Source organism: Bubalus bubalis, chromosome 15 (assembly GCF_019923935.1).
Source record: "Bubalus bubalis isolate 160015118507 breed Murrah chromosome 15, NDDB_SH_1, whole genome shotgun sequence".
NCBI classification, from domain to species: domain Eukaryota; kingdom Metazoa; phylum Chordata; class Mammalia; order Artiodactyla; family Bovidae; genus Bubalus; species Bubalus bubalis.
Genome location: NC_059171.1, coordinates 15,858,983 through 15,884,260, shown reverse-complemented (window position 1 = coordinate 15,884,260; position 25,278 = coordinate 15,858,983). Strand labels below are relative to the sequence as shown.

General features: G+C 41.9%; 1 protein-coding gene across 1 annotated transcript in view; it reads right to left on the bottom strand.

Moving 5' to 3' along the window:
- Window positions 1-25,278, bottom strand: part of LAPTM4B (lysosomal protein transmembrane 4 beta) — a 63,881-nt gene that overhangs the window by 23,411 nt on the left and 15,192 nt on the right. Inside the window, exons 2-5 of the mRNA XM_025265069.3 lie at window positions 17,063-17,174; window positions 5,579-5,652; window positions 5,126-5,248; window positions 1,769-1,867 (exon numbers count right to left, since the gene is read on the bottom strand). Coding sequence (XP_025120854.3) covers window positions 1,769-1,867; window positions 5,126-5,248; window positions 5,579-5,652; window positions 17,063-17,174 — 408 coding nt within the window. The remainder of the gene's footprint in view (window positions 1-1,768; window positions 1,868-5,125; window positions 5,249-5,578; window positions 5,653-17,062; window positions 17,175-25,278) is intronic.

The following is a 25,278-nucleotide window of genomic DNA, read 5'->3' as shown; positions in this document are numbered from 1 at the left end:
CAGTTATTATTATAATTATTACGTATAACACATCACTCACAGGTTGGAGACAGTGCTGTGGACAATTTGTATGAAGCCTTTTATTAGATCACTATGATTTGCAACTGATAAAAGCACGACACCTACACCATCACCTAAGACGTGGCCTGGCACACGGGGGCTTTACCGGATGAGTGAGTGAGTGATGCGCCTTCCCATCAGCTCATTTAACCTCACTGTCACCCTACAGCATGTTTTCGTAGCTATCACTGCTGTTAAGTAAAGGAAGAAACCGAGGCTCTGGTCACACAACTCGAGACAGCAGTGACTGAAGCTAAATCTAGGTCCTCTGACTCAAAATCTCAAGTAAGCATTTCCAATAAAAATGTCAATGGCTACACAATTAAAATGCATTTTTAAAGAGCAGTTTCTGGGCAATGGCACAGGGTAGCTTGGTCAGATTAGCCTTCTTGCAGGTAAAAATGAGAAAATCTGGAATTAATAGACACAGATTATATAGGAAGGCATGGCTGAAGGGCTTCAATAGGGCAGAAGCTAAAGAGGAATCCAGCCTTCAGTGACAAAGCTCAAGGGGTGGGATTTGACAGTCCGAAGCCTCATGCCAGGGGTGGTCTGGGGCTGACTGAGCAGTCAGGAATCTGGGGTGTGGGGTAGGAGCTGCAGGGGCGGTAAGCCTCAACATCCGTCTATAAAATTCACCCAAATCCTCACCACTAAACCATACGTGCAGTATCAAAAAATGCAGAGTGTGCTCTATGGACAGAAAATGCAGACCTAAGTGACTTTCAACGAATCATTTTCTTTCTACTCCTCTTCAACAAATTGCTATCACTCTGGTCCCGAAACGCAGCTTATTCAAGCTCACTGAGGCCTGATTTTTAAAGAACCGGGTAACTTTACGCCTAAACAAAGACAATGAAAGGTACTCAGAATTAAAACGTCAAAGTCTAACCTGGGAATTTTCTACTTAGTAGCAATCAAGTTCCAATAATTATGATGTTTTTATTACCAGATTTACAAAGACGAAAAAGCTAGAGGCTACTCAGTTGCTGAAGGTGAGGGAAATGTGGCTGCAGGGAGTGCTGAGTCATTCAACTTTAGGGGAGGGCAATCTGATAACCTACAGAAAACCTTCAAATTATGCACAGCCTTCTAATTTCAAGAAATACATCTTGAGGAAATAAATGTGTAAGTATACAAAAGATACATTTATTTTAATATATTCATTGCAGTACTATTTAGAAGTAAAAAAGTAGAAACTATCTCAATGTCCAAAAACAACTAATTTATAACACTGCTAAGTTTATCTAATACATTGTTACAGAATATAATGTTCAAAATTTATTACATTTTAAAAACAAAGGACAAAAAACCCCACAAAATTCTGTAAAGCAATTACCCTTCAACTAAAAAAATTCTGAAAAGTTAAATGTGGAAAAAAATATTTTTTAAAAATCACATTACAAAGGAGTGTACTGAGACACAGTAATGGATGCTATGGTACATAATACACACTGCATAAATGCACAACATTCATTTATTCACATCCAAACAGATTTTAGAATAACCTCGAGTTGGCCTGTGTTAAGTTTGTTGAGTGTTTATTTCTGTCATACAGATAAGAGAAGGAACAAAATTGTTAGGAATTCAAAAAGCCGTTCAGAAATCTAAAGCAAGATAATAAATAGACAGAAACTTGCCTACTTCTGTGGCATACACGAATACATTCAATAATATTTAGAGCATTAAGTAAAATCTTCATGCTTACCTTAAAAGCCAAGATAATGCTGATGAACAGAAGAATAATGAGGACCAAACAGGTAGGATTCACTGACATGATATCATCTTTGTAAGGAAAATCAGGAGGCTGCAAAAGAGAAGAGTCTTATTGGCAAATCTCATTAATTATCAAGCGCAACAATGAGACCCAGCACAATCGAAAATAATAACTTTTAAAAATAAAAACTAAAATACAATACTGCCTTCTTTATATAGAGCATTTTTGCTGATGCTACTTCTCAAAGAGCAGAATCTTGTATTAATAGGTATTTACAGCATTAAAAAGAATCAAAACTATTACATACAAAATGGATAGACAAGGTCCTGTTGTATAGCACAGGGGACTATATTCAATATCCTGTGATATTAGAAATAGGAAAATATTCTTTTCCTATAATGGAAAAGAATATTTAAAAAAGGAATTCTGTATGTGCGTAACTGAGTCACTGTGCTGAATAGTAGATTGGCAAACTGTATCAAGTATACTTCAATAAAAAATTTTTTTAGTAAAAAGAATGTATATCTATGTATAACAATTCCTTCGCTGTACAGCAGAAATCAACACTGTAAATTACCATTATAAATCAACTATACTTGTGTTAAAAAAAAAGTCCTACCATCTGACCAAATTGATTCACTACCAGGGCAAAGGAAACCCTTTTAGGAGGACTGAAATCTGCTACTATATATAGTTTCTGGGAATGACAGGACATCACCATAAACCATGTGCTCAGCACAGATCAACACTCTCATGGTAATCGGCTTAGACAGTGTATGTGGAAGGCAGCTCCGTGTGTGGTCACCCTTCATCTCTCCCCGTCACCCAATACTCCCACTTCAGCAGTAATCTGAGACTTAAAAAAGGAGAAAACTTGTGACTCATGTGGCTGGCCCTCTCCAGGGGGACCCTCACCCACCGGTTTTCAGAGTCCCCTTCCATTCTGGCAAAATACCTAAGAAATAAAATCTAAGTCATTCCTTGTGATCAGCTCATCAAACAGGCCCTTGCCCCCTGGAACCTGAAAGGGCCGTCTGTAGTACTGATCTCAAAGGGCTAAGAAGAAAATAAATGGATGTTGTTTACAAGACCAACATGAAATCTTACTGTTTCCAGAAACATGCGGGGAGGGGGGGTGGTATGTGTGGGAAACGGGATTAAAGTGGGTGAGACCCTTTCCACAAAGATCTTTTACACTCTTTACCCCACAAATCTGAACGTGGTTTCTATATCTAGTTAAGACCTATAAAACACATGCACAGCTTACTTTATCTGTGTTTTACAAGGCTCCACATGAAAAGAGCAGGCACTGGGACTTCTCTCCATCAGCCTTCTCAGACAAGTCTCCCAGACTCACTGTATCTCAACTTCTCAACAAGAGCCGCAGTATCAGGGCAAGTCTGACGCCCCCTTTCACTGCTGACTGCCGCTTAGGCACTATGATAACCCGGAGCCCCGGCTCGTTCCGCCCACACGGATCTTCAAGAAGGACATTCAGAAGATACCTACTTGTATAATTTGGTTTATACTTACAAATAAGAAGTAGATAGTGATTTTCTAAACTGATACTAGGATCACTGTCAGCGTCGCTAACGTTTTTTACAAGTGGGTACAGAGTGACTGCACGATGCGTGCGTGACAGGAAGTCTGGGGAGCATCAGGAGTGCTCTAAATGCCTGCCTTTCTCCTCCTTATAAACCTTACAGTGGTCAGGACTATAGTCATGATTTGCCTTGATGTCCTCTACCTCATGACACACCTTCCCAACCCCCTCGCGGGGCGGGCTACGTGGCAATCCTATTTCCTCCACAATTCCCAGGTGACGGTAGGAGCTCAGTGCCAGACGATCACTACAGAGTCAAGCCCACGTCCTTACAGGCAGTGGTAGTTCTACAACCTGCGGGTCACGTATAAACCCCCTCACGCAGAAACACTGGGCTGTTATCACAAGAAATAATATGTTAAGTTAGCTCATGGGAAAACACCAGAATTTCCTTGACACTACACTCTATGAAAACACAGACCTGTTTTCTAAGAAGCAAAAAGAAGCTATTTCCTACAGCAATGACCACCTGATACTCTAGAGGCTTTTCATACGTGGTCCACTAAGCACTAGCCACGTGATCCAGGCAGGCCCCCGAAAGATCAGGAACTCCTGTTGCCACACTGGAGAAGGCAATGGCACCCCACTCCAGTACTCTTGCCTGGAAAATCCCATGGATGGAGGAGCCTGGTAGGCTGCAGTCCATGGGGTCGCTAAGAGTCGGACACGACTGAGTGACTTCACTTTCACTTTTCACTTTCATGCATTGGAGAAGGAAATGGCAACCCACTCCAGTGTTCTTGCCTGGAGAACCCCAAGGACGGGAGAGCCTGGTGGGCTGCCATCTCTGGGGTCGCACAGAGTCGGACACGACTGAAGCGACTTAGCAGCAGCAGTTGCCACACTTCTGGCCTGCCTCCCTCCCCTCCACGTCTCTTTTCCACTGACCTTCTTGACCTCTGTTACCACATCAAACCCCCAGTCTTCTGTCTTCATCCCGGTAAACAACCTGCTTCTTCCCCCATGCTCAGACACTACTATTACAACCTCCAAAGACTGAACATTCTCTCCATTTAAAACATTTTTGATTTTGAAGAAATTGCATTTTCATATACATTCCTAATTTAAAACACAACAATCTTAAAACGTGAAGGCATGGATGTATTCTAACCTCACACCCTCCATGAGCTTCTTAACAGCAAGCCACCCATATTCACTCATAAGGTTACAAAGGACATTTAATAGAAAACCAGCCTGAAAAAGAAGCTGGAGGAAGAAAGGGGTTCTACAGTCAAATTAAGTGTGAGACCCAGTGTATATCAAGTTTCCCATTTTCCATACACAGCAGAGGCAAAAAGCTACCCTCTGCTGATAACTGAGCAAATTGCATTTTACAAAAATTAGACAATTAGTAAGCAGCTTGTAAATTAGGTAGGTACCTCCAATACCGTCATCACCACTGATCTACCTCAGGGGGTTAAGTTTTCTCAAAAAGCATTCTGCTGCTACTGCTGCTGCTAAGTCGCTTCAGTCGTGTCCAACTCTGTGCGACCCCACAGACGGCAGCCCACCAGGCTGCCCCATCCCTGGGATTCTCCAGGCAAGGACACTGGAGTGGGTGAAAAGCATTCTAAGAAATTTAAAAATCTTTATTCAAAAATCTCTAATCTCAGATCCAAGTTAAAAATTGACAAATTATTATGTGTATTTTTATCTCTACTTCCTTTATATCCCGATCTTGACTAAAGATAGGGATGTCTCTTGGATGTTCATGAAGAGACATTGAGATTTTGAAGGTCACGTACCAGCTGTCGTATGTATTCCTGGATGGAGTTTGGATAAACAAGTACGGTGACCGCAACCAAGGTGTTCAGGGCAAAATCAAAGATCTGGTAGCAGAAGAATGGGATGATCCAGGCTGCACGTTGCTGAACAGAAGAGAGAAGAGTGTGTTAGTATGCTTGGTATTACAAAACATTTCAATTCAGAGAAATCTTAATATGAAGGGAAATGGAGAAGTATAAACACATTAAGGTGGGTCATGATGGCAACTTGATAAACCACACAAAAGCCTCCAGTGTATGATTCTGAGACTGTAACACTGGTTTTCCATGTAACATTAACAAGAGATTTAAACTTCCAAAGATTCCTACAGGAAACTGGGAACAACCATAACTTACTTCTTACAGACGGCGCAACAGATAACACGCGTAAGAGATGGAGGAAAAGACCCAGGACCTTGTTTCCAAGCTGCTTACCTTGTATGCGCCGTACGTAGCCATGGCACAGATAAGGATCATGAGAACAGAAATCGCGATGGCAATGCACATGTCTGTCAAAAGTTTTTTAAGAAAGAAAGAAAATCAGTTGTAGCTCCACTGTTTTAACATTTTTTAGTCATTCTTCAAAGGCATTTTGTTTATAAACCAATTACAGACAAGAACTTTATACTAAGTACATCACCAGCGTTCCTTTGGAATTTAACAAGATGATAATGGAAGCAAAGTGCCTGAAAGATGTCCCCCTTAAATCATGTTTATACGTCTATATAAAACATCTGCATCGGTTGCTCAGTGGTGTTTGACTCTATTTATAGATATATTAAATCTATTTAACATATTTAATAGATATTATATATATATATTTAACAGATATTAAATATATCCATCTGTATTAAATATATATATAAACGTATCTGTATATATTAAACAATTTGATCTTCTGGTCCACTGAATTATATACCTAAAAACGGAGGTATTCTTTTAACAAATAGGTATCTCACTTGTATTTTACAATCTCATGTGTCTCGGACCCCTATTAAAACTTTCCACAGGCTTCCTATCTCACTCAAAAATCTCAATTTCTTGTCAAGGCCTGTATGTCTGTATTCAGTTCTAGAACCTGCCAACCTCTCTCATCTCCTCCCACGTTTTTTTCAGCTTACCCTAATTCAGCCGTATCACCAAGTTCACTAACACAGCAGAATCACCCCATTTCAGGGCCTCACACTGGCCCTGTAATGTGTCATATTTTCACACGATCAGCTTTTGCCTTTTCAATCATTCAGGTCTTGGCGCAACACCTCCAGGAGATCTTCCCTGGTCATCCTGGCTAACGTGGCCTCCAGTCATGCCCACACGACTGCTGTATTTTCTTGACAGAACAAATCACTACTGTCTTACTTGTATTTGGTGCTTATGGACTGTCTCTCTTCCTCTGCTAGAGGAACCTTCCTGACGAAAATGAGTCTCTATGTCTCGTTCACTACTGCATGGAGAAGGTGGCATGCCACACATGGGCATTGAGCCCTTGAACTGCAGTCAATCTAAAATAAGATGTGTTGTAAGACTGACATGTTCTCCAGATTTCAAGGCCTTAGTATACAAAAAATTAAACTATCTCGTTGATCATTTTTATCCTGATGACAAGGTGAAGTAATATTAGGGATATACTGAGTTAAATATATTATTAAAGGCAATCACCTATTTGAGTTACCTTTTTAAATGAGGCTACTAAGAAATTTAAAATGACTTCGTACTTCACTGTATTTCTGCTGAACAGTGCAACTCTAAAGCCTATATCCCAGTAGGCACAAACTGAAGACTGACTCAAGAGGTCGTGTCACCGTATTTTTAAGAGATTCTGGTAAGAAGCACAATAAGGCTGGGTTTCTGAAGATAACATGTAGGGTTATCATCAGGCTAAGAGAATACAAAAAACCCTTGCAGTAAAGTTATCTGCATACTGCTGTCAGTTTCCAAGGCATTTTCACAGCTATCTCATTGAGTCTTCCTAACTCTAAGGTAGAGGTTACTGTGCCCAATGACGAGATTATGAAACCAGGGCTCAGAGGTTACGTAACTTGCTGAGATGGCATCTGCATCAAAAGACTAAACTATGACTAATCCTGCTCTTATGATTTCAAATCTCTGACTCTACTATTCTATGCTGTTTCTCCTTAAGCTTTTAAATACTAACCAAATGCATCAATTTAGGCTGCCACTTCCTACAGGTATTTCTCCAAAGCAAAGCATTCCAATTTTAGAATCACCTGCTCTATATCCTCAGCTTCAGAGCCAAGAGGATATTTCAAGCAGGAGGTTTACAAACAGAAGTACAAGGTCAAAGTACTTTCTGTGAGAGAATACAGATAAATCGGGACTTCCCTGGCAGTCCAGTGGTTAAGATTCTGCACTTCCAACGCAGCGAGGGGCAGGTTCATTCCCTCATTAGGGAACTAGATCCCACATGCACCAGAGCACAGCCAAAAAAAAGTAAAAACAAAAAAAGCAGATATATAGGGTTTCCCTGGTGGCTCACATGGTAAAGAATCTGTCTACAATGCGGAGACCTGGGTTCGATCCCTGGGTCGGGAAGATCCCTTGGAGAAGAGAATCGCAACCCACGCCAGGATTCTTGTCTGGAGGATTCCATGGACAGAGGAGCCTGGCGGGCTACAGTCCATGGGGTCGCAAAGAGTCAGACACGACTGAGTGACTAACACAGACACAGATATAATGCAATAAATTAATAATAAAGCTGATGATTGTATTCATGGAGTAAAAATTTGATTTTCAAAAAAAAAATTTTTGTAAGAGAATCAAAAGATAATGGGACTTCCCTTGAGGTCCAGTGGTTAAGAATCCGCCTGCCAATGCGGGAGACACAGGTTCAATCTCTAGTCCCAGAAGATTCCACATGCCATGGAGCAACTAAGCCCCAGCACCACAACCACTGAGCCCACGTGCCCTAGAGCCCATGTCCTGCAACAAGGGAAGCCACCACAGTGGAAGCCCACACACCACAACCAGAGAGTGGCCTCGCACTCCGCAACGAGAAAAAGCCTGCAGGCAGCCATGAAGACCCAGCACAGCCAAATAAATAAATTAATTAATGTTTTAAAAAAGATGATGAATACTGGTCAGTACCTAAAGGGTATGATTTCTGTTAGGATACACATGTATTTATTTACTTTATAACTTTAATGCTAAATGACATCACCTTCCCCTGTTACGCGGGAAGAGGTACCAACGGGGCATTTCATGTAAGCCTCATAGTCTTCTCGCCAGGCCAAGTAACCTGCCAAGACTGCCCAGCTACCAAGTGGTGGATGAGATACTCTAGCCAAGAAAGTCTACCTCCAGAAGCAACGCTCTTCCGTGCTACCCAGCTGTGAAGGAGATAGAGCAAGTACAGTGGTGGAGGTCAGGCCTGGGAATCCAGAGCCTCCCTAAGAGGAGCTGGACATCCTTTATTACATGCAAAGCGTGTTAGAACCTGTGGCAATCTCTGAAACTTGAACTCGGGCAGAAGTTCACTATTTTCTTGTTTGCCTTACTTTAACAGTTTTTAAATTCTGTACAAGTATCTTCTATAATGAGAAAAATTAATTTTATAAAAGCCAACCCATTGTGGGATACTCTTTGACTCCCTCATACATCTTAAAAGAAACAGAGATAAACAATTAAACTCAAGGCTTTATTAAAAAAATAATATCAATGACCTTTATATTAACATAATTTATATAAGGTTATAATAGGTTATAATACAATTTATATAAGTTATCTCTTATGTTAACATTAGACATATCAATGTTAATATAGAAAAATTAAAATTTGAATATTTTTATGTCCTATTCTGTCTAAAAAGAAAACAACTTCAGGACTAAATCTCACATAATCATTAAAAAATTTTTTAATTTCCATCTTTCTCAAAAATATAAAACCCAGGAGAAATTTAAAAGGCATAAATAAAATTAAAGTCATACAGTATCCTATTACCACTCACAATGAGAAAACAGAAAAATGTTAATTTGAGATAAGGAAATTTTCAAAATTCTACTCCTATAAAAGTAACTATACTAACCACACTGAACAGAATGAATAAATCCCAAGCATATGACACAGCTTAGGTAGGATCAAAGTGTAAGTCAAATAAAAACTCAGAGCAGATAAGATAAAACAGGCGAATAAATCTCGTATCTCCTAGCAGTCTAGAGGAGAAGTCAACGCCTCTGAAATAAGGTGTAGCATACCGTGGCAAACACCAGAGTTACTCTGAAGAATTAAAATTCATAAATATGTCGACAGGCAAATGAGGAACTGGTTCTAATAAAAGGGATTTTTACAACCAGTAACCTACTGGTCAGTGGCAGAAATGCCCTTTACTCATTCTGTGCACAGCACACCCGCCAGGCAGATCACACTGCCCGCAGCTGCTTCCTACATTAAATTCCTGGCTTAATGATGCCTTCCTCGTTTGAAAAGGTTCAGAAGAAAGCTACACCACAGGCCACAAAAGGCATAATTAGAAAACATTTCCTGATACTTAGCCAATCACTCAAACAGAAAAGGAGTTTCCAGAAATGCCTTTGTTAAAGTTAACCTAGTTCTCATTCTACTCTTCCTTTGGATTTCTCCCTTTGCCTTTCTTGGATTTGTTTTCTTTCCATAAAACTGGTAGCTAAGTAGATGACTACCTGATTTACACTTGTATTCTTACTTGCATTCTTAGGGCTCACTTTTCTCTAATTTTTGGCCACATTTCTAGCTTCTGAAAACAATATTTGAGGTATATTTTCACAATTAAGTCTAGAAGAGAACTCTTTTCAGATGCATTCACACACATACACACACCCCGCCCAAAGTCCTCATCCAGTTCTCTGCCCCCAGCAGGCAGACTCATATGGGCCATCATCAACAGGCCTGCATTACCCTTTGGCATCAGTTGAGTTCAGCCAAGGAACCCAGACAAGGGATTGGAGAGAATAAGAGGCTGCCCCCTGCTGTGAGGCAGCCTCGGGTTGGCTCTGACCCAAAGATAGCTCTGTGCTCCCTAGAAAGAGGTCAAGGCTCCTTCATATCTAGGGACAGTTAACAGCTGGCCTTGATCAAGCAAATGACATCACCACCCCTAGTGGTCTTCTTAGACCTATATCTCTGTAAAAAGATCTTGAAAATAAATATTCACTGAATTACCTTTATAAAAAAATAAGACCGCTGTCAAGACGTAGAATATACAATCTTTTGAGCCATGTGATTTAAAGGATTAAAAAGATGAAAAGGGTGGAAGGGTGGGAGGGTAGATGAATGAAAATAAAGGGCAACAATCGTTCCTATGGCTCCACTTCCTCTGCTGTTGCATTTGTATGTCTATTTCCTCAAAACATTGGCATGTCAGGCACTAGTGGACCGACTGCCCAGCTGGTTTGGGGGTTTGTTAATAGCAGAAAGGCAGCCTTGGCCTTTTCCAACGTAGTGCCAAGAGCCACAGGGAAGGCCCCAGCCAACCATTCTGTTTTTCCTTCTATTTCTTAGTTTTTATTATCAAAACTTTCAAACATACACATTACTATTTAAGTATACAGAGAGCAGTATAAAGAACCCTCAGCACCTGTTTGGTTTGGATTGTCTCATCTCTCAACACTGCACTTCTGTCCAGTCTGCCACTGGGAAAAATGTGGATTGCTTCCAGTTTTTCGTTCAGTTCAGTCGCTCAGTTGTGTCCAACTCTCTGCGACCCCATGAACTGCAGCACACAAGGCCTCCCTGTCCACCACCAACTCACTGAGTCCTCCCAAACCCATGTCCATTGAGTGGGTGATGCCATCCAACCATCTTATCCTCTGTCGTCCCCTTCTCCTCCTGCCCCCAATCCCTCCCAGCATCAGAGTCTTTTCCAATGAGTCAACTCTTCGCATGAGGTGGCCAAAGTACTGGAGTTTCAGCTTCAGCATCAGTCCTTCCAATGAACACCCAGGACTGATCTCCTTTAGGATGGACTGGTTGGATCTCCTGGCAGTCCAAGGGACTCTCAAGAGTCTTCTCCAACACCACAGTTCAAAAGCATCGATTCTTCGGCCCTCAGCTTTCTTTATAGTCCAACTTTCACATCCATACATGACTACTGGAAAAACCATAGCCTTGACTAGATGGACCTTTGTTGGCAAAGTAATGTCTCTGTTTTTGAATATGCTGTCTAGGTTGGTCATAACTTTCCTTCCAAGGAGTAACTGTCTTTTAATTTCATGGCTGCAGTCACCATCTGCAGAGATTTTGGAGCCCAGAAAAATAAAGTCAGCCACTGTTACCGCATCTATTTGCCATGAAGTGATGGGGCCAGATGCCATGATCTTCGTTTTCTGAATGTTGAGCTTTAATCCAACTTTTTCACTCTCCTCTTTCACTTTCATCAAGAGCCTCTTTAGTTCCTCTTCACTTTCTGCCATAAGGGTAGTGTCATCTGCATATCTGAGGTTATTGATATTTCTCCCAGCAATCTTGATTCCAGCTTGTGCTTCTTCCAGCCCAGCGTTTCTCATGATATACTCTGCATATAAGTTAAATAAGCAGGATGACAATATACAGCCTTGACGAACTCCTTTTCCTATTTGGAACCAGTCTGTTGTTCCATGTCCAGTTCTAACTATTGCTTCCTGCCATGCATACAGGTTTCTCAAGAGGCAGGTCAGGTGGTCTGGTATGCCCATCTCTTTCAGAAATTTCCACAGTTGATTGTGATCCACACAGTCAAAGGCTTTGGCATAGTCAATAAAGCAGAAATAGATGTTTTTCTGGAACTCTCTTGCCTTTTCGATGATCCAGCGGATGTTGGCAATTTGATCTCTGGTTTCTCTACCTTTTCTAAAACCAGCTTGAACATCAGGAAGTTCACGGTTCACGTATTGCTGAAGCCTGGCTTGGAGAATTTTGAGCATGACTTTACTAGCGTGTGAGATGAGTGCAATTGTGCGATAGTTTGAACATTCTTTGGCATTGCCTTTCTTTGGGGTTGGAATGAAAACTGACCTTTACCAGTCCTTTACCAGTGGCCTGTGGCCACTGTTGAGTTTTCCAAATTTGCTGGCATATTGAGTGCAGCACTTTCACGGCATCATCTTTCAGGATTTGAAATAGCTCAACTGGAATTCCATTACCTCCACTAGCTTTGTTCGTAGTGATGCTTCCTAAGGCCTACCTGACTTCACATTCCAGGATGTCTGGCTCTAGGTGAGTGATCACTTATGAACAAAAGTGATTCATTTTTATACATGGCTTATGAGGGACACAAGCATTCATTTCCACAGGCTACATACCCAGGGATGAAACTGCTGGATCATAGGGTAGGTGTATATCTAGCTACAACTTGTATACTCCGAGTTGTATGATTACACTCCCAGCTGTAGACTGAGAAACTTGCTGGCTCCACAGCCATCAGGTGGCATTGTCAGTTTTGTTCACGTTGCCATTTTGAAGGGGCATTCTGTTCAGTTCAGTTCAGTCGCTCAGTCATGTGAGAGTCATTGTGACCCCATGGACTGCAGCTCGCCAGGCCTTCTTGTCCATGACCAACTCCTGGAGTTTACTCAAACTCATGTCCATTGAGTCGGTGATGCCATCCAACTGTCTCATCCTCTGTTGTCCCCTTCTCCTCCTGCCCTCAATCTTTCCCAGCATCAGGGTCTTTTCAAATGAGTCAGCTCTTCGCATCAGGTGGCCAAAGTATTGGAGTTTCAGCTTCCACATCAGTCCTTCCAATATTCAGGACTGATTTCCTTTAGGATGGACTGGTTGGATCTCCTTGCAGTCCAAGGGACTCTCAAGAGTCTTCTCCAACATCACAGTTCAAAAGCATCAATTCTTAAGTGCTCAGCTTTCTTTATAGTCTAACTCTCACATCCATACATGAATACTGAAAAATTGAAGGGGCATAGTGATTCACTACTGGGCCTGTAATTTCAACTTCTTTTATATCCAATAATGTGAAGACTATTTTCATGTTTCGTAGTCATACGAATACCTTCCTTTGTGAAGTATCTGTTTTTCTCTTTCTTGATTTCACACAGAACAATTTAAAGACCACCCTTTCTTCAACAAATGTTATCTTAAATGAAATGTCTATATATGGTACACAAATTCTTATTATTGTAATGGTTATTTCCTCCTCAGAAACAAATTTCTTATTATTTTATTGGTCATATATTATTTACCCAATGGATAACATTAAGTTTTGGACTTCCCTGTAGCTCAAATGGTAAAGAATCTGCCTGCAATGCAGGAGACCCAGGTTCGATCCCTGGGTGAGGAAGATCCTCTGGAGAAGGGAATGGCCATCCACTCCAATATTCTTGCTTGGAGACTCCCACAGACAGAGAAGCCTGGAAGGCTACAGTTCGTGGGGTCACAAAAAGTCAGACACAACTGAGTGACTACTAACACACGCTAAAGTTAAGTTTGGCTTGAAAGATAACTTTGCTGCAAAATGAATCAGAAATTAATTGGGATTATCTGCTATCTGGCATTATGTTTGGCTCTGAAAGCTCCTGTTACAGTTTCTTGCCAGTCCATTAAAGTTTCAAATAAAACCATGAAGTCTGTTTATCTGGATTTTACCTATTTGTTTGCTCCCTAATGTCCTTTTTCTGTGCCAGGGTCTAATCCAGGGTCTCATACTGCATGTTGCTGGATCTCCTTTGTTTCCTTCAATCTATGACAGTTTTCTAGTCTTTCCTAGGTATTCCCTTTTTTTTAACCATATAAATATGGTTATAAGTTATAAATGTGTTACACGTTTTTGTATATAAATCATGTAAAAATACAAATGTTCAAGAGCTAGCTTTTTTTTTAAAAAAAAAGAGAAATCATAAGATCACATGGAAAAGTGAGATACACTCCTGTTCTGTCCTGGATAAAATCTTGAGATGGCTACCGCCATTCCAAAAGGCAACAATGTTAAACTGCTATACTGTACACCAAAATGTTCAAGCACAGTTCAAAGCAATTGACTGTACCCATTTCAAAGACTATTTAGTTCTATACTCCTGTATGTTAAATATAGAAAGAGTTGTCAGCCATGATGACCTTTGACCTACAAACATTAAAAAAAAAAATAAACGTACTTATTCACTTATTTATGGCTGTGCTGAGTCTGCTGCTGCTCGGGCTTTGCTCTAGTTGTGGTGAGCTGGGGGCTCCTCTCCAGCTGCCGTGTCTGTGCTTCTCACTGACATGGCCTCTCTCGTTGCAGAGCAAGGCTCAGCAGTTCTGGTGCACAGGCTTAGGTGGATCCACAGCATATGAGATCTTGTCAGTTTAGGGATCGAACCCATGTCTCCTGCATTGGCAGGTGGATTCTTTATCACTGAGCCACCAGGAAGTCCCCGACAAACTTCTTTTTAAAAAGAGATCAAAACATATGAAAAAGGAAATGTAAGAGGAAAGCGGTTAAGAAATAGACTCACTCAAGTGAATGAACATTTATCCTTCTGTATCTTTTCAAGCATGTGATGTAAAACATCAGTAGACTGTCCTAAAAGTAATTATAAACCATTTCTTTCAAAGATATGAAACTGCAAACGCACTGGAATTAGTATCCAGGTTATTATAAAATAATTACTGTTGTAAAGCTTTGAGTACCAGCAAGCCTTTGAAGTCGGCTAAATTAAGCCAATACTGTTAGACAGTCACTACTCAGCTTAATCTCCGGCAATTAGAACAAGGCAGGCAGTGTTACTACTTGATTCAGATACAACTGTAGCTGTATCATTTAAAGTTTCTTCTTCTAACCTCAATTACTTAGAAAAGGAATCCTGCTACTGGAAAAAGATAAATTACTTCTAAATGTCAATCAAATATTACATTTATAGTTTGCATGGTCTTTTAACTCAAGGGAAGGAAGGCAGAGAGATATTAATTTAATATTAATGGAACTCATTATCCTTTCTGGGGGAATTCACCAGAGTAACAGGATTGTCCAGAACAGAGAGAATGAACAATGCTACAGCAGAAGTCACGTCTGTCTGACAGGTTCCGCCCCCAGGATGACCTAACCCTCTTACTCCTTGGTCTCTTACTCTGAAGCTCGGAGGTAGGAGAGGATGGCTATAAAGTATCTCCTGGTTTCGCCTTTACGTCACTTCCAGCTCTCCTCAGGCTGCTCCTCCTGACTTCTAATGTCAGCGCTCCTATCCTGCCCTTTTCTCTTATCTCCCTAATGTAAATATCTTTTTGAAACTTATGTCCTCAAATTTACCCCTTCCCAGACATCTGGGTTATTGATTCACATACCCAACTACCCTTTTAATCTCTCCACTTTACTATATCTATGTTAAGAACAGCCTATAAGCCAGTAAAATATATTGAGCCCTTATTATGGCCCAGATCCCATTTGAAGCATTTTTCATGCACTAACTTAGCCACCAGAACAATCTGAGGAGGTAGATATTACAGTCATTCCTATATTCAGAGGGGGAAACTAAGTCACACAAACATCAGTAACCAGCCCAATGTTAGTCCATTTCATACACCGCAGGGTCAGGTTTCAAAGCATGGTCTCTGGCTTCAGAGCCACACTCCTAACAACTATGCTAAGCCAATAAAATCCGTTGAGTTTTCCTGGCCAATGCCTTCATAAAATCAGCAGGTCTAATCCAAGGCAATGAACTGGTTTACTAGGCTTCTAAAAGTCATCTAGGAAGGAAATGAAGTTAGGCCATTGACTGAGATGGACAAACTCTTGTTCATTCTGGAATGCTTGTAACAGATGTGTTGAATAAGTCAAAATAAATATATAAATCAGTCGAGTTTCCTGCCAGTTGTGTTCCCATTTCCAAACTCTCTCTCTCCTGAAAAGATGCAGGTCATATACTCAAGTTGGAAAGCAGGAGTCATTTTCGATTCATCCCTTTCTCTCACTGCCCACAGCAGTAACTTCTGTCCATCTCTCCAAACCAATCTTTCCCCATCCCCAGTGTAGCCTGGATTGCAGAGAAACACCCCCCAAACCAGTGTCCGGGCCCCTGTACTCACACACCCAGCCCCCTAAAGCATCCCTACTCAGCAACAAAAAGGATCTTCTGAAAACACACATCAGTTCATAACCACAAAATACTAAAAACGACTTTCTCACTCTGAGAATAAATTTTGCAAGCCTCACCATGTCTGCTGAAAGCTCTTAGTCCATCCCTTAACTGCACCTTCAGCCATTCTCCACCTTACTCACTATGTTCCAAACACATTTTAAAAATGCATTTAAAGTTCTGCAAGGCCAGTGAGAATAAATTTGCATGACCTTTGGTCCGGGACTGTGCACAGCACTCTTCTTCTCAGTCAGCATGGACACAGCATGACTGTGGTTATAAAACATTCAGGTTTCCCTGATTTTAGGATGTGTGTGGTGGCCGGGGAGGGGACGGGGACTGGGGGAGGGGGGGGGGGGGGGGGGGGCGGGCGGGGATGCCTAGCCTCCTTTCTGCACACCCCACATCCGCATCCCCATGTGCATTTATATTTATGTGGAAAAAGCAACAAAATAACCATCAGAAGCCTTTCTAGAATGGAGAAAGATCACTTTCTGAAGGAAAGGTAAATACTGAGAGATAAAGACACAATAAGATATGAAACTTCCTTCCTGACTCCCTCGCCTCCTCAAAGAGCCAGAAGGCCCAGGGTGTACAAAGATTCACACAAAGCAAAATTTAAAAAAAACAGGAAAGTTAACATAGGACGGGAAAAAAAAAAAAAGACGAGATCTGATTGAAACTCCTGCCCTTAGAGGCAGAACACACGCAGCACATAAATATTTGTCATCCTGATTTCATCCTGATTTGTAACAGTGGGAAGAGACTGAAGCATCAGTTCAAATGGACCCATGAATCAATATTTGTAATTTAACAGGAAGAACTGGCAGCCGGATTCCCCGCCCTTGAAAATACCAAAATATCTACAATTGTCTGATGTACTTACTGGCATCATCCATGAACTCAAAGTCACCCCCGAGTTCAGAACTTGAAAAGTGGTAATGATCTGGATCAGCCAGGGCGCTCAACAGAATCAGCAGTACCACGGCATTGAGGATCTGCAAGAAGAAAAGGAAAAAACCTTAACGAACCCCAGTATATGGCCCTTACAATAGAAAATTAGAGGGACCACGTGGAGTTTAATTTCAACAGCTGCTGGACTTTCAACATGAAGCCCCACCCTCAGAGGGAGCACACAAACATTCCCGAGGCAGAGACATGGTCAGTCCATTCATGCAGCCAAGGGCACGTGGCCTGGTGTGCAGGCGACAGCTGGTTTCAGCTCACTATCCCCTTGGCTGGGCACCCTGGAGCATTGCAGAAACACCCAGAAAGCCCTGAGGCCAGTAGCTGGAAAAAACTCTCCAGCTAGCTAAGCACACTCTTTTCAAGCAACCTCAAGTTTGTTCAGGTGACCAAACACTGTCCACAGGTTCAGACAACAAGAGTTATGAGCCCATCCAGGGAAGGGTGGCAGAGAATGAATGCAAAGCTATTTTGTGGAAGACTGAAGTCGCTCAGTCGTGTCCGACTCTTTGTGATCCCATGGACTGTAGCCTACCAGGCTCCTCTGTCCATGGGATTTTCCAGGCAATAGTACTGGAATGAACTGCCATTTCCTTCTCCAGAGGATCTTCCTGACCCAGGGATCGAACCCGGGTCTCCTACATTGTAGACAGATGCTTTACCGTCTGAGCCACCAGGGAAGTAGGTGCTAAATTATCTCTGGTAAATAAGAAAACTGACAGACGCTTAGGGGTTAAGAACGCTGCTGAAGATCAGGCAAATAAGCTGGGATCGAGATCCAAGAATTTCAGTTTGAAAACCTACCATCTTAAATTCTCTTCTTTTTATTCTGCCAATGCAGGAAACACGGGCTCGATCCCTAGTCCGGGAAGATCTCATATGCTTCAGAGCAACCAAGACTGTGCCCTAGAGCCTGTGATTCACAAACAGACAGGAGCCAGTGCTCACCACAACTAGAGAGAGCCTGCATGCAGCAATGAAGAACCAACACAGACAGAAATAAAATAAAAATAAATAAATATTAAGATGCAGAACTGTCATTAGGAATTAGAACTGGAAAACATTCAGGCACTATGCCAGGTGCTTTATGTGGAGTTTCTCTCATTAGTCCTCCAATATCCTAACTGAAGTAGGTGCTAAATTATCTCTGTTTGGTAAATGAGAAAACTGACGCTTAGGGGTTAAGAACGCTGCCGAAGATCAGGCAAATAAACTGGGATTGAGATCCAAGAATTTCAGTTTGAAAACCTACCATCTTAAATTCTCTTCTTTCTACTCAAACCTTGATTATCTTTGGGCTTCCCATCCTCCTCATTCCTTACATCCCACCAACTGCGAGATTCTGCCCATTTCACTACAGCATTTCTAGCCTTCTCTTCCCAACTGCCCCGCTGCATACACGCATAGGGACCAACACTGATGGGGGTGGAGGTGGGGGCAGGTTTTTAGAGCTTAGCTGAGGTTCCAGCTGAGATTGGGTCACTTCTCCTTTTTTCTAAGTTGAGAAACTTGTGATAGAGCTCTGTGTTTCACGCTGGTCAAAACAGAGAAAAAGATGAATAACCTTCATGCGTAAAGAAAATCTTCTACTAACAACAATAACTAAAGGCATTTCCTCCTATAAAAATTGGGTTTCCTAAGCAGCACTAAAGGTTGGCAAAGAATCTGCCCGCCAATGCAGGAGATGCAAGAGATGAGGGTTCCATCCCTGGGTTGAGAAGATCCCCTGGAGAAGGAAATGGCAACCCACTCCAGTATTCTTGCCTGGAGAAATTTCATGGACAGAGAAGCCTGGCAGGCTACAGTTCATGGGGTTGCAAAGAGACAGACACGACTCAGCACGCACACACACATACACTATTAAAAATCATATTTGCAAATACCAGTGTACAGAAGAGGTTCAAATGCGGAGTTAGGTTATTCATTTTACAAAATACCCATTCTAGAATCCAATTTGAAATGGCAAACCCAAGTGGTTGTTTTAGGATTGTTGTAGAATTTGGAATAACCTTTCTTCTTCCTTTATTTTCCAAACTGTCTAACGTGGCCAGGTTGCTTTTTCAAGGATTTATAATAACGAGTGGCAATTTTCCAGATCATATATGTATTACTCATTTAAACAGATACCACAAGCATGTGGTTAAAATTTATGTACAAAAAAGGTATATAAGTCTCTCTCCTATTCCTCAGTTACCCTCCCCACAGTGGCTATTACAACTGCCAGTTTCTTGTTTCTCTCCAAAGAGCCAAGAAGCTTCACAGCAGATTTTAAAGAGAGTATGATTAGTGAAACTCTAGTCGAAGAAAACCTTTCAGAACATATCTAAAGCTTAAAGGAAAGTATGATTTAGTCCCACAACTTGCAGATGATTTAGCAAAGATCTCTGCGAAATCATCAAGTTTTCTTGGCATTTTATCCTCTCTACATTATCTTTGGGTAAGATTATGGACTGAAATAAGATCAGAATGTGTTTCAAAAAGTAAAACATCAAAGGCAACGCACTTACTTCTGTTATCACATTGGGTCTGAAAAAAACACACATAAACCTGGGATTCATGGGTGAAGCTTTAATGTAGGAAGGAGTGGAGTAAGGAGGGTAAAGGGGGGGAGTGGAAAGGTCAGGAGGCGGTGTAGTGAGTCTGGTTAGAGAATACAGGCCAGATTTAGGGATCATGTGGGTCTAGTTTCAGAGTCTGGGTTTTATTCTAAGTATAACAAGAAGCCAGTGGAGGGACTTCCCTGGTGGTCCAGAGGTTAAGACTCTACACTTCTAATGGAGGGGACTTGGGTTTGATCCCTGTTCGGTAAACTAAGATCCCAGATCCCACATGCCTCATGCCTTGAGGAGCAGTCAGGAAAAAAAAAGCCAATGGAGAATATTCTGAGGCTTAAAGGAGTACATTATGTAAAACACCTACAAGAGTGGCTGGCATATAACAGTGACTTAAAATTAGTTGCCTCACATCTGCAGACCCCAACAAGAACCACATAAAGGCTCTTGGCCGGCATCAGAAAATTACCTGGTTCCAATTTTCCAGACAGGGCTATGCAGCTGCATTCCTGTCCTTTCGGTTCCAAGGGACCTGTCAACTCTTGATCAGCTTGTTATTATCCCCTTGCCTGGTTTACTTATCATAATCCTTTTACTAATTGCCTCCAACAATTAGTAAAATTGACCAGATGCTTTGCTAAGCGCTCAGGAAGAACCTTCCAGGATTCAGGAGGGTAAATAAACCATGCACCCAAATAACACAAAAGCAAAAAAAGAGGAAGCATGACAAGACTTCAGATAAAGAATAATGGAAAATCAGAGCAAGTTACTACAGAAGCTTGCGGCTGAGGCCGGGGTCACGGGAGCATTAAGGCTAGGGAATGGAAAAATGAGAAGGTTCTGGAACCCAAGAGAACAATTTTAGAAATTCTCCGGCAGTCCCAGTGGTTAGAACTTGGTGCTTTCACTGCTAGGGCCTGGGTTCAATCCCTGGTTGGGGAACTAAGACCCTGCAAGCCGCATGGTTAAGCCAAAAAAAAAAAAGAGAGAGAGAACAATTTAAAGTGTGAGTGAGGTCGCTGGAACAGGGCTGGTGCTGAGACTAGCAAGCAGCTGGATTTGGTTAGAACACAGTAGACCAAAGAAAGTGCGAGGGGCTGAGACCAGAAAGGCGGGCTGTGGGGCTGGCGGGTCCTCAACCCAAGCGAAGAATGTGGGGCTGTGTCCAAACAGTTCATGAAGAAACTTAAAAGGTTTCTGAGGCGGGATATGACATGATCTGAGATGCTGTGAGGAAGATCGAGCTGGGAGTGGCTAGGGGGGCTAAACTGGTGGCCAGAAAGCAACCCGGAAGGCCCTCCCCAGTCTGGCTGAGCTGTAAGGGAGGGTCTGATCCACGTCACCGTGATTCTCGACAGCCCTGTCACACTTGTCATCTTAGGCGTCGGTTCGGGAGGTTAAGTGACTTCTGTCTTAGGTCCTGTGTGTGGAAGAGCCAAGGCCTTCCCACGTGGAGGCGAAATTACTAGAGACATAGGAACTGATGAGCTGCAAAGATAAAAAAGAAGCAAAAAAACAGACTCTGAAATTCCAAGCCTGAGAAATAAGGACTATGACAAAGTTGATGTTAGGTGGGAAAACCACTTGCCTATATGGGCATGGCTCAGTCGTGTCCAACTCCCGTGATCCCATGGACGATAGCCCGCCAGGCTCCTCTGTCCGTGGGATTCTCCAGGCAAGAATACTGGAGTGGGTTGCCATTTCCTCCTCCAGGGGATCTTCCCCGCCCTGGGACTGAACCCAAGTCTCCTGCATTGGCAGGCGGATTCTTTATCACAGAGCCACACCTGGGGAGCCCACAGTACTTGTAGGCTATCCGGATTATCATGTGTTAGCTCAGCCACATGGCCTCAAAGCTTTTTTATTCAGTCTTTGGCCCTCGGGCCGACCTCTGGGTGTGTCTGCCTGACCCACTTCTTGATAGCCTGACTTGTAGTCCTGAGTGCTGTTGCCCTCTCTCCTGATCAGCCTCTGAGCGAGTCACCTCCTTCCCGATGTCCTAGTTCTGGCTCCTGCTTATGTGTGTTCTTGCTCCCGAGCGGGTCCCAGGTCCTACGCAGGCTGTGCTCCGGCTGCTTCAGTCACCATCATCCTCTCGCCCTGTCCCCTCTGGCCCTTCTCCCTTTTTGGACACACTCCTGGGGCCAAGGTTCCCTTCCAGCTGCCCTTGTTCCTCCAAAATCCAGAGAAAGGAGACAGATAACACTAAGATGTAACGGCAAGGTCATTACACATCACCAAAGGCTCACCACTGCACCCTTTAATCCCAGGCTGAAACCTTCATAACGGAAGGTCCGCGTGTCGCCGCACGCTTGCTGGGTTATTATATGAAACCTCAGGTGTTGGATGGGAATCTGAGACACCACGCAGGATGTGAACGCAGCAGGCTGACAGGGTGACCCATGAGGACCTAGGTCTGTGTGAAGGGGAGACGGGGGGTATGTATACAGAACTAGCCGCGGCAGATATTAAACGTGGTGGGATGGAAAAGGTCAAATACAAGTCAAAGCCCCCAAGAGCACTGGGAAAGAAGCACTTCCCAAAAAAGAGAACACAGAAATCACCCAGTCGTCCATTCTGACCAAGAATGAAATGTCACGACCAAATGAGAACCAAGAAGACAGTTAGGACTTGCCAGGAGCAGATTATGTAATGACACAGCTACTCAAAATGTAAAAGGAAGAGACGGAATATTTACGTTCCTGTTCGGTTAATGTTCACCAACCTTTGAGCTTGCTTTGTCTGTTTTGGGAGGTCACGTACAAACTGTTCCTGTTCTATTTACCAAGTGTTCGTGTGGTGTCACATATTTTTTCCCTTGTTCTTGACAATGATTACTTCCACATGCAAATAAATTCAACGTCTGTCCAATTACTTAAGTGGTGTCAGGCCCTTGTATATTCTCTGGGAATCCAAAGTGCTCTTCACCCTTAAATCATACCAGACCCTAAATGAACAGTGAGACTTGCAGCTTGAATCTAAACAACCGAAAAGGTAAAATGCAATTATCACTTTTTAAAAGACTCAATAAAAGAAACTTAAGAACATGCAAATCCACTGAATAATAATTACACAACAATCAGAACTCTGCACGGAAAGTTGCGTCCAAAAATGATCACTGCAGACTTATTTATACTAATGAAAACTTTAAACAGAATTAGAAAAACTAAATAAGATTACAACCAAATAAGAGAATGCTACATAAGCATTAAAAGTCATATTAAAAAATATTAATGACAAGAAAATGTTCACACTATGTTAATTGAAAACCACAGTGAAATTTATTCCAATTTATTATTCATGTCCACAGGCATAAATCAGAGTAAAAACACTAAAACATACAATGTTATAAACCATGTGGTAGATCTGCTGCTGCCTTTTACCTTTCATTACCACTGTACCTTTTTTGTATTCTTCAGAGTATCTAACAAGAGCATAGTTGCTTTTATGATCAGGAAAAAATATTTCAAGCTTCAAAAAAAAAAATTTCAAGCTTCAAAAATATTCTTAATATAAAACATATTCTAAAATATTAGTATTACACCTCACTCTCTAAAAAGAAACAACTACTAGTAAGATGGCCAATAACAAGCAAATCTGGCCAGGCTGGGAAATAGGGAACTCCCTGGCAGTCCAGTGGTTTAGGATTCTGGGCTTTCACTGCTGGGAGCCCAAGTTGGATCAATGGTGGGGGAACTAATATCCCACAAGTCATGCAGCACAACACCCCCCCCCCCCAAAAAAAAACCCCACCTGGAAATAGGTATGTCAGAGCAGAAAAAAAGAGTCAGAGTGAAAAGAACGATTAAGAGATCTGCCACTTTCAGTAATGGTGTCTGACTCTTGTGACCCCAACGATTCCTCTGTCAAGGGATCATCCAGGCAAGAATACTGGAGCGGGTTGCCGTTTCCTTCTTCAGGGGATCTTCCCGACCCAAATCTCCTGCATTGCAGGCAGTCTTTACAAACTGAGCTATGAGGGAAGCAATGGTGAGCTACGTTATACAAACCAATCTTCTCACTGAGGACAACTAGAAAATTTGAACAAAAACAACATGTGAGAAGGTATTTGCTAGCAAGGCAGTGAGAACTAATGGGCCAGAAAAGAGGGAGGAGAGCAAAGACCCTGAGGGCACCCTGACAGCCCCGATGGGCCAGAGAGTTAAGACCTGGAGGAGAGGGATACTGGTGGGGCTGGAGGGCAGAAACCCCCAGGGCTTCACTGTCAGATTGGGAAGGGGCTGGAGTAAGATGCACTTCATCCATGGGGACAGGGCAGGGACACCTCCCAGCTTTGCCTCATCAGCATCTGAGACTGGATGGAGGAGACCACCAGTAAGAATCTATCAAAACCCTTAGTGGAGAAAAATGCCATCCCACACTTCGAATAACTTCTTCAGTTTTTGAAATACAACATCCAAAATACAAGAAACAGGAGAAGACAGGATTGCTAACAATAAGGACCAGCAGAAAGAACAGACAACAGACCATAGGTGCGGCTCTAGATACTGAAGTTAATGGGCTCCCCATAAAAGGTGTCTCCACTTATGATATTCAGAGATTAAAAAATGAAAAAAAAAAAAGCATTTTCTCAGGGTACTTGAATTACAATAAAGGGGAGATATGAGAGATTCTTTTTAAAGAATAGAAACTCTAGAATGAAAAATACAGTAGCCAAATAAAGACCTCAGTGGATGGGATGGGTTTAACCCATTAAGAGGGTTACCAAAAAAAAAAAAGAAATGGGCTGGATAAAACAGAAGAACATATTCAGACAGCTGGCTGTAATAAAAACAAAAGCAGCTAGAAGACAATGGAGTTACATCTCTAAAATGTTAGGGAGGAAAGGACCACCTTACAAGTTTAAAAACAACAACAATCTTTAAAGGATGAAAACAAAACTAAGATACCTTCAGACAAAACCAAAGGAACCTGTCATCAGCAGCTGAGCAGTAAAGAAAGCGTTACAGGGTATTCTTTGGACAAGAAAAGAATGATACCAGATGGAAGGCTGAAGACGGACCAAAAAGTTAAGAATAAAACTGATACTTATGTTGGCAATTGTGAATACTGATAATAACAATAATGACTAATGAGTACAAAATATAAACAATACATAATAATAGCATATAGATCAAGAGGGAATAACTGGAACTGAACTGACGGTAGGTCCTTGCATTGTCCAGGGAGAGAACTGTACCGATTAATATGAGAATCTTTAAAACTCAAGGACATATGTTGTCATCCCCCTTTTAAAGAAGTCACAGTTGGGTGGTAGATACACCAAATGTTTGCTCAGTTGATAACCAAGGTGTTTATATTCTGTGCACTTTTTCTATGTGTGCAATATTCACAGTAAAATGGCTAAAATTTTAAAACAATAAATTAGAATCTGATAATACTGTTTTTGGACAGCTGCCTAATTTTTTTGCAGCAATATTTGGAAATATCTTCTAAAAACTATCAATGGCAGATGCGCCTTTCACTTGAGTGCAATTTCGATAGGAAAACTGAAATTAAGTTTGACTAAAAAAAAGTAATTGTGGCTCGTGGGCTTAATTGTTCTGTGGCATGTGGAATCCTC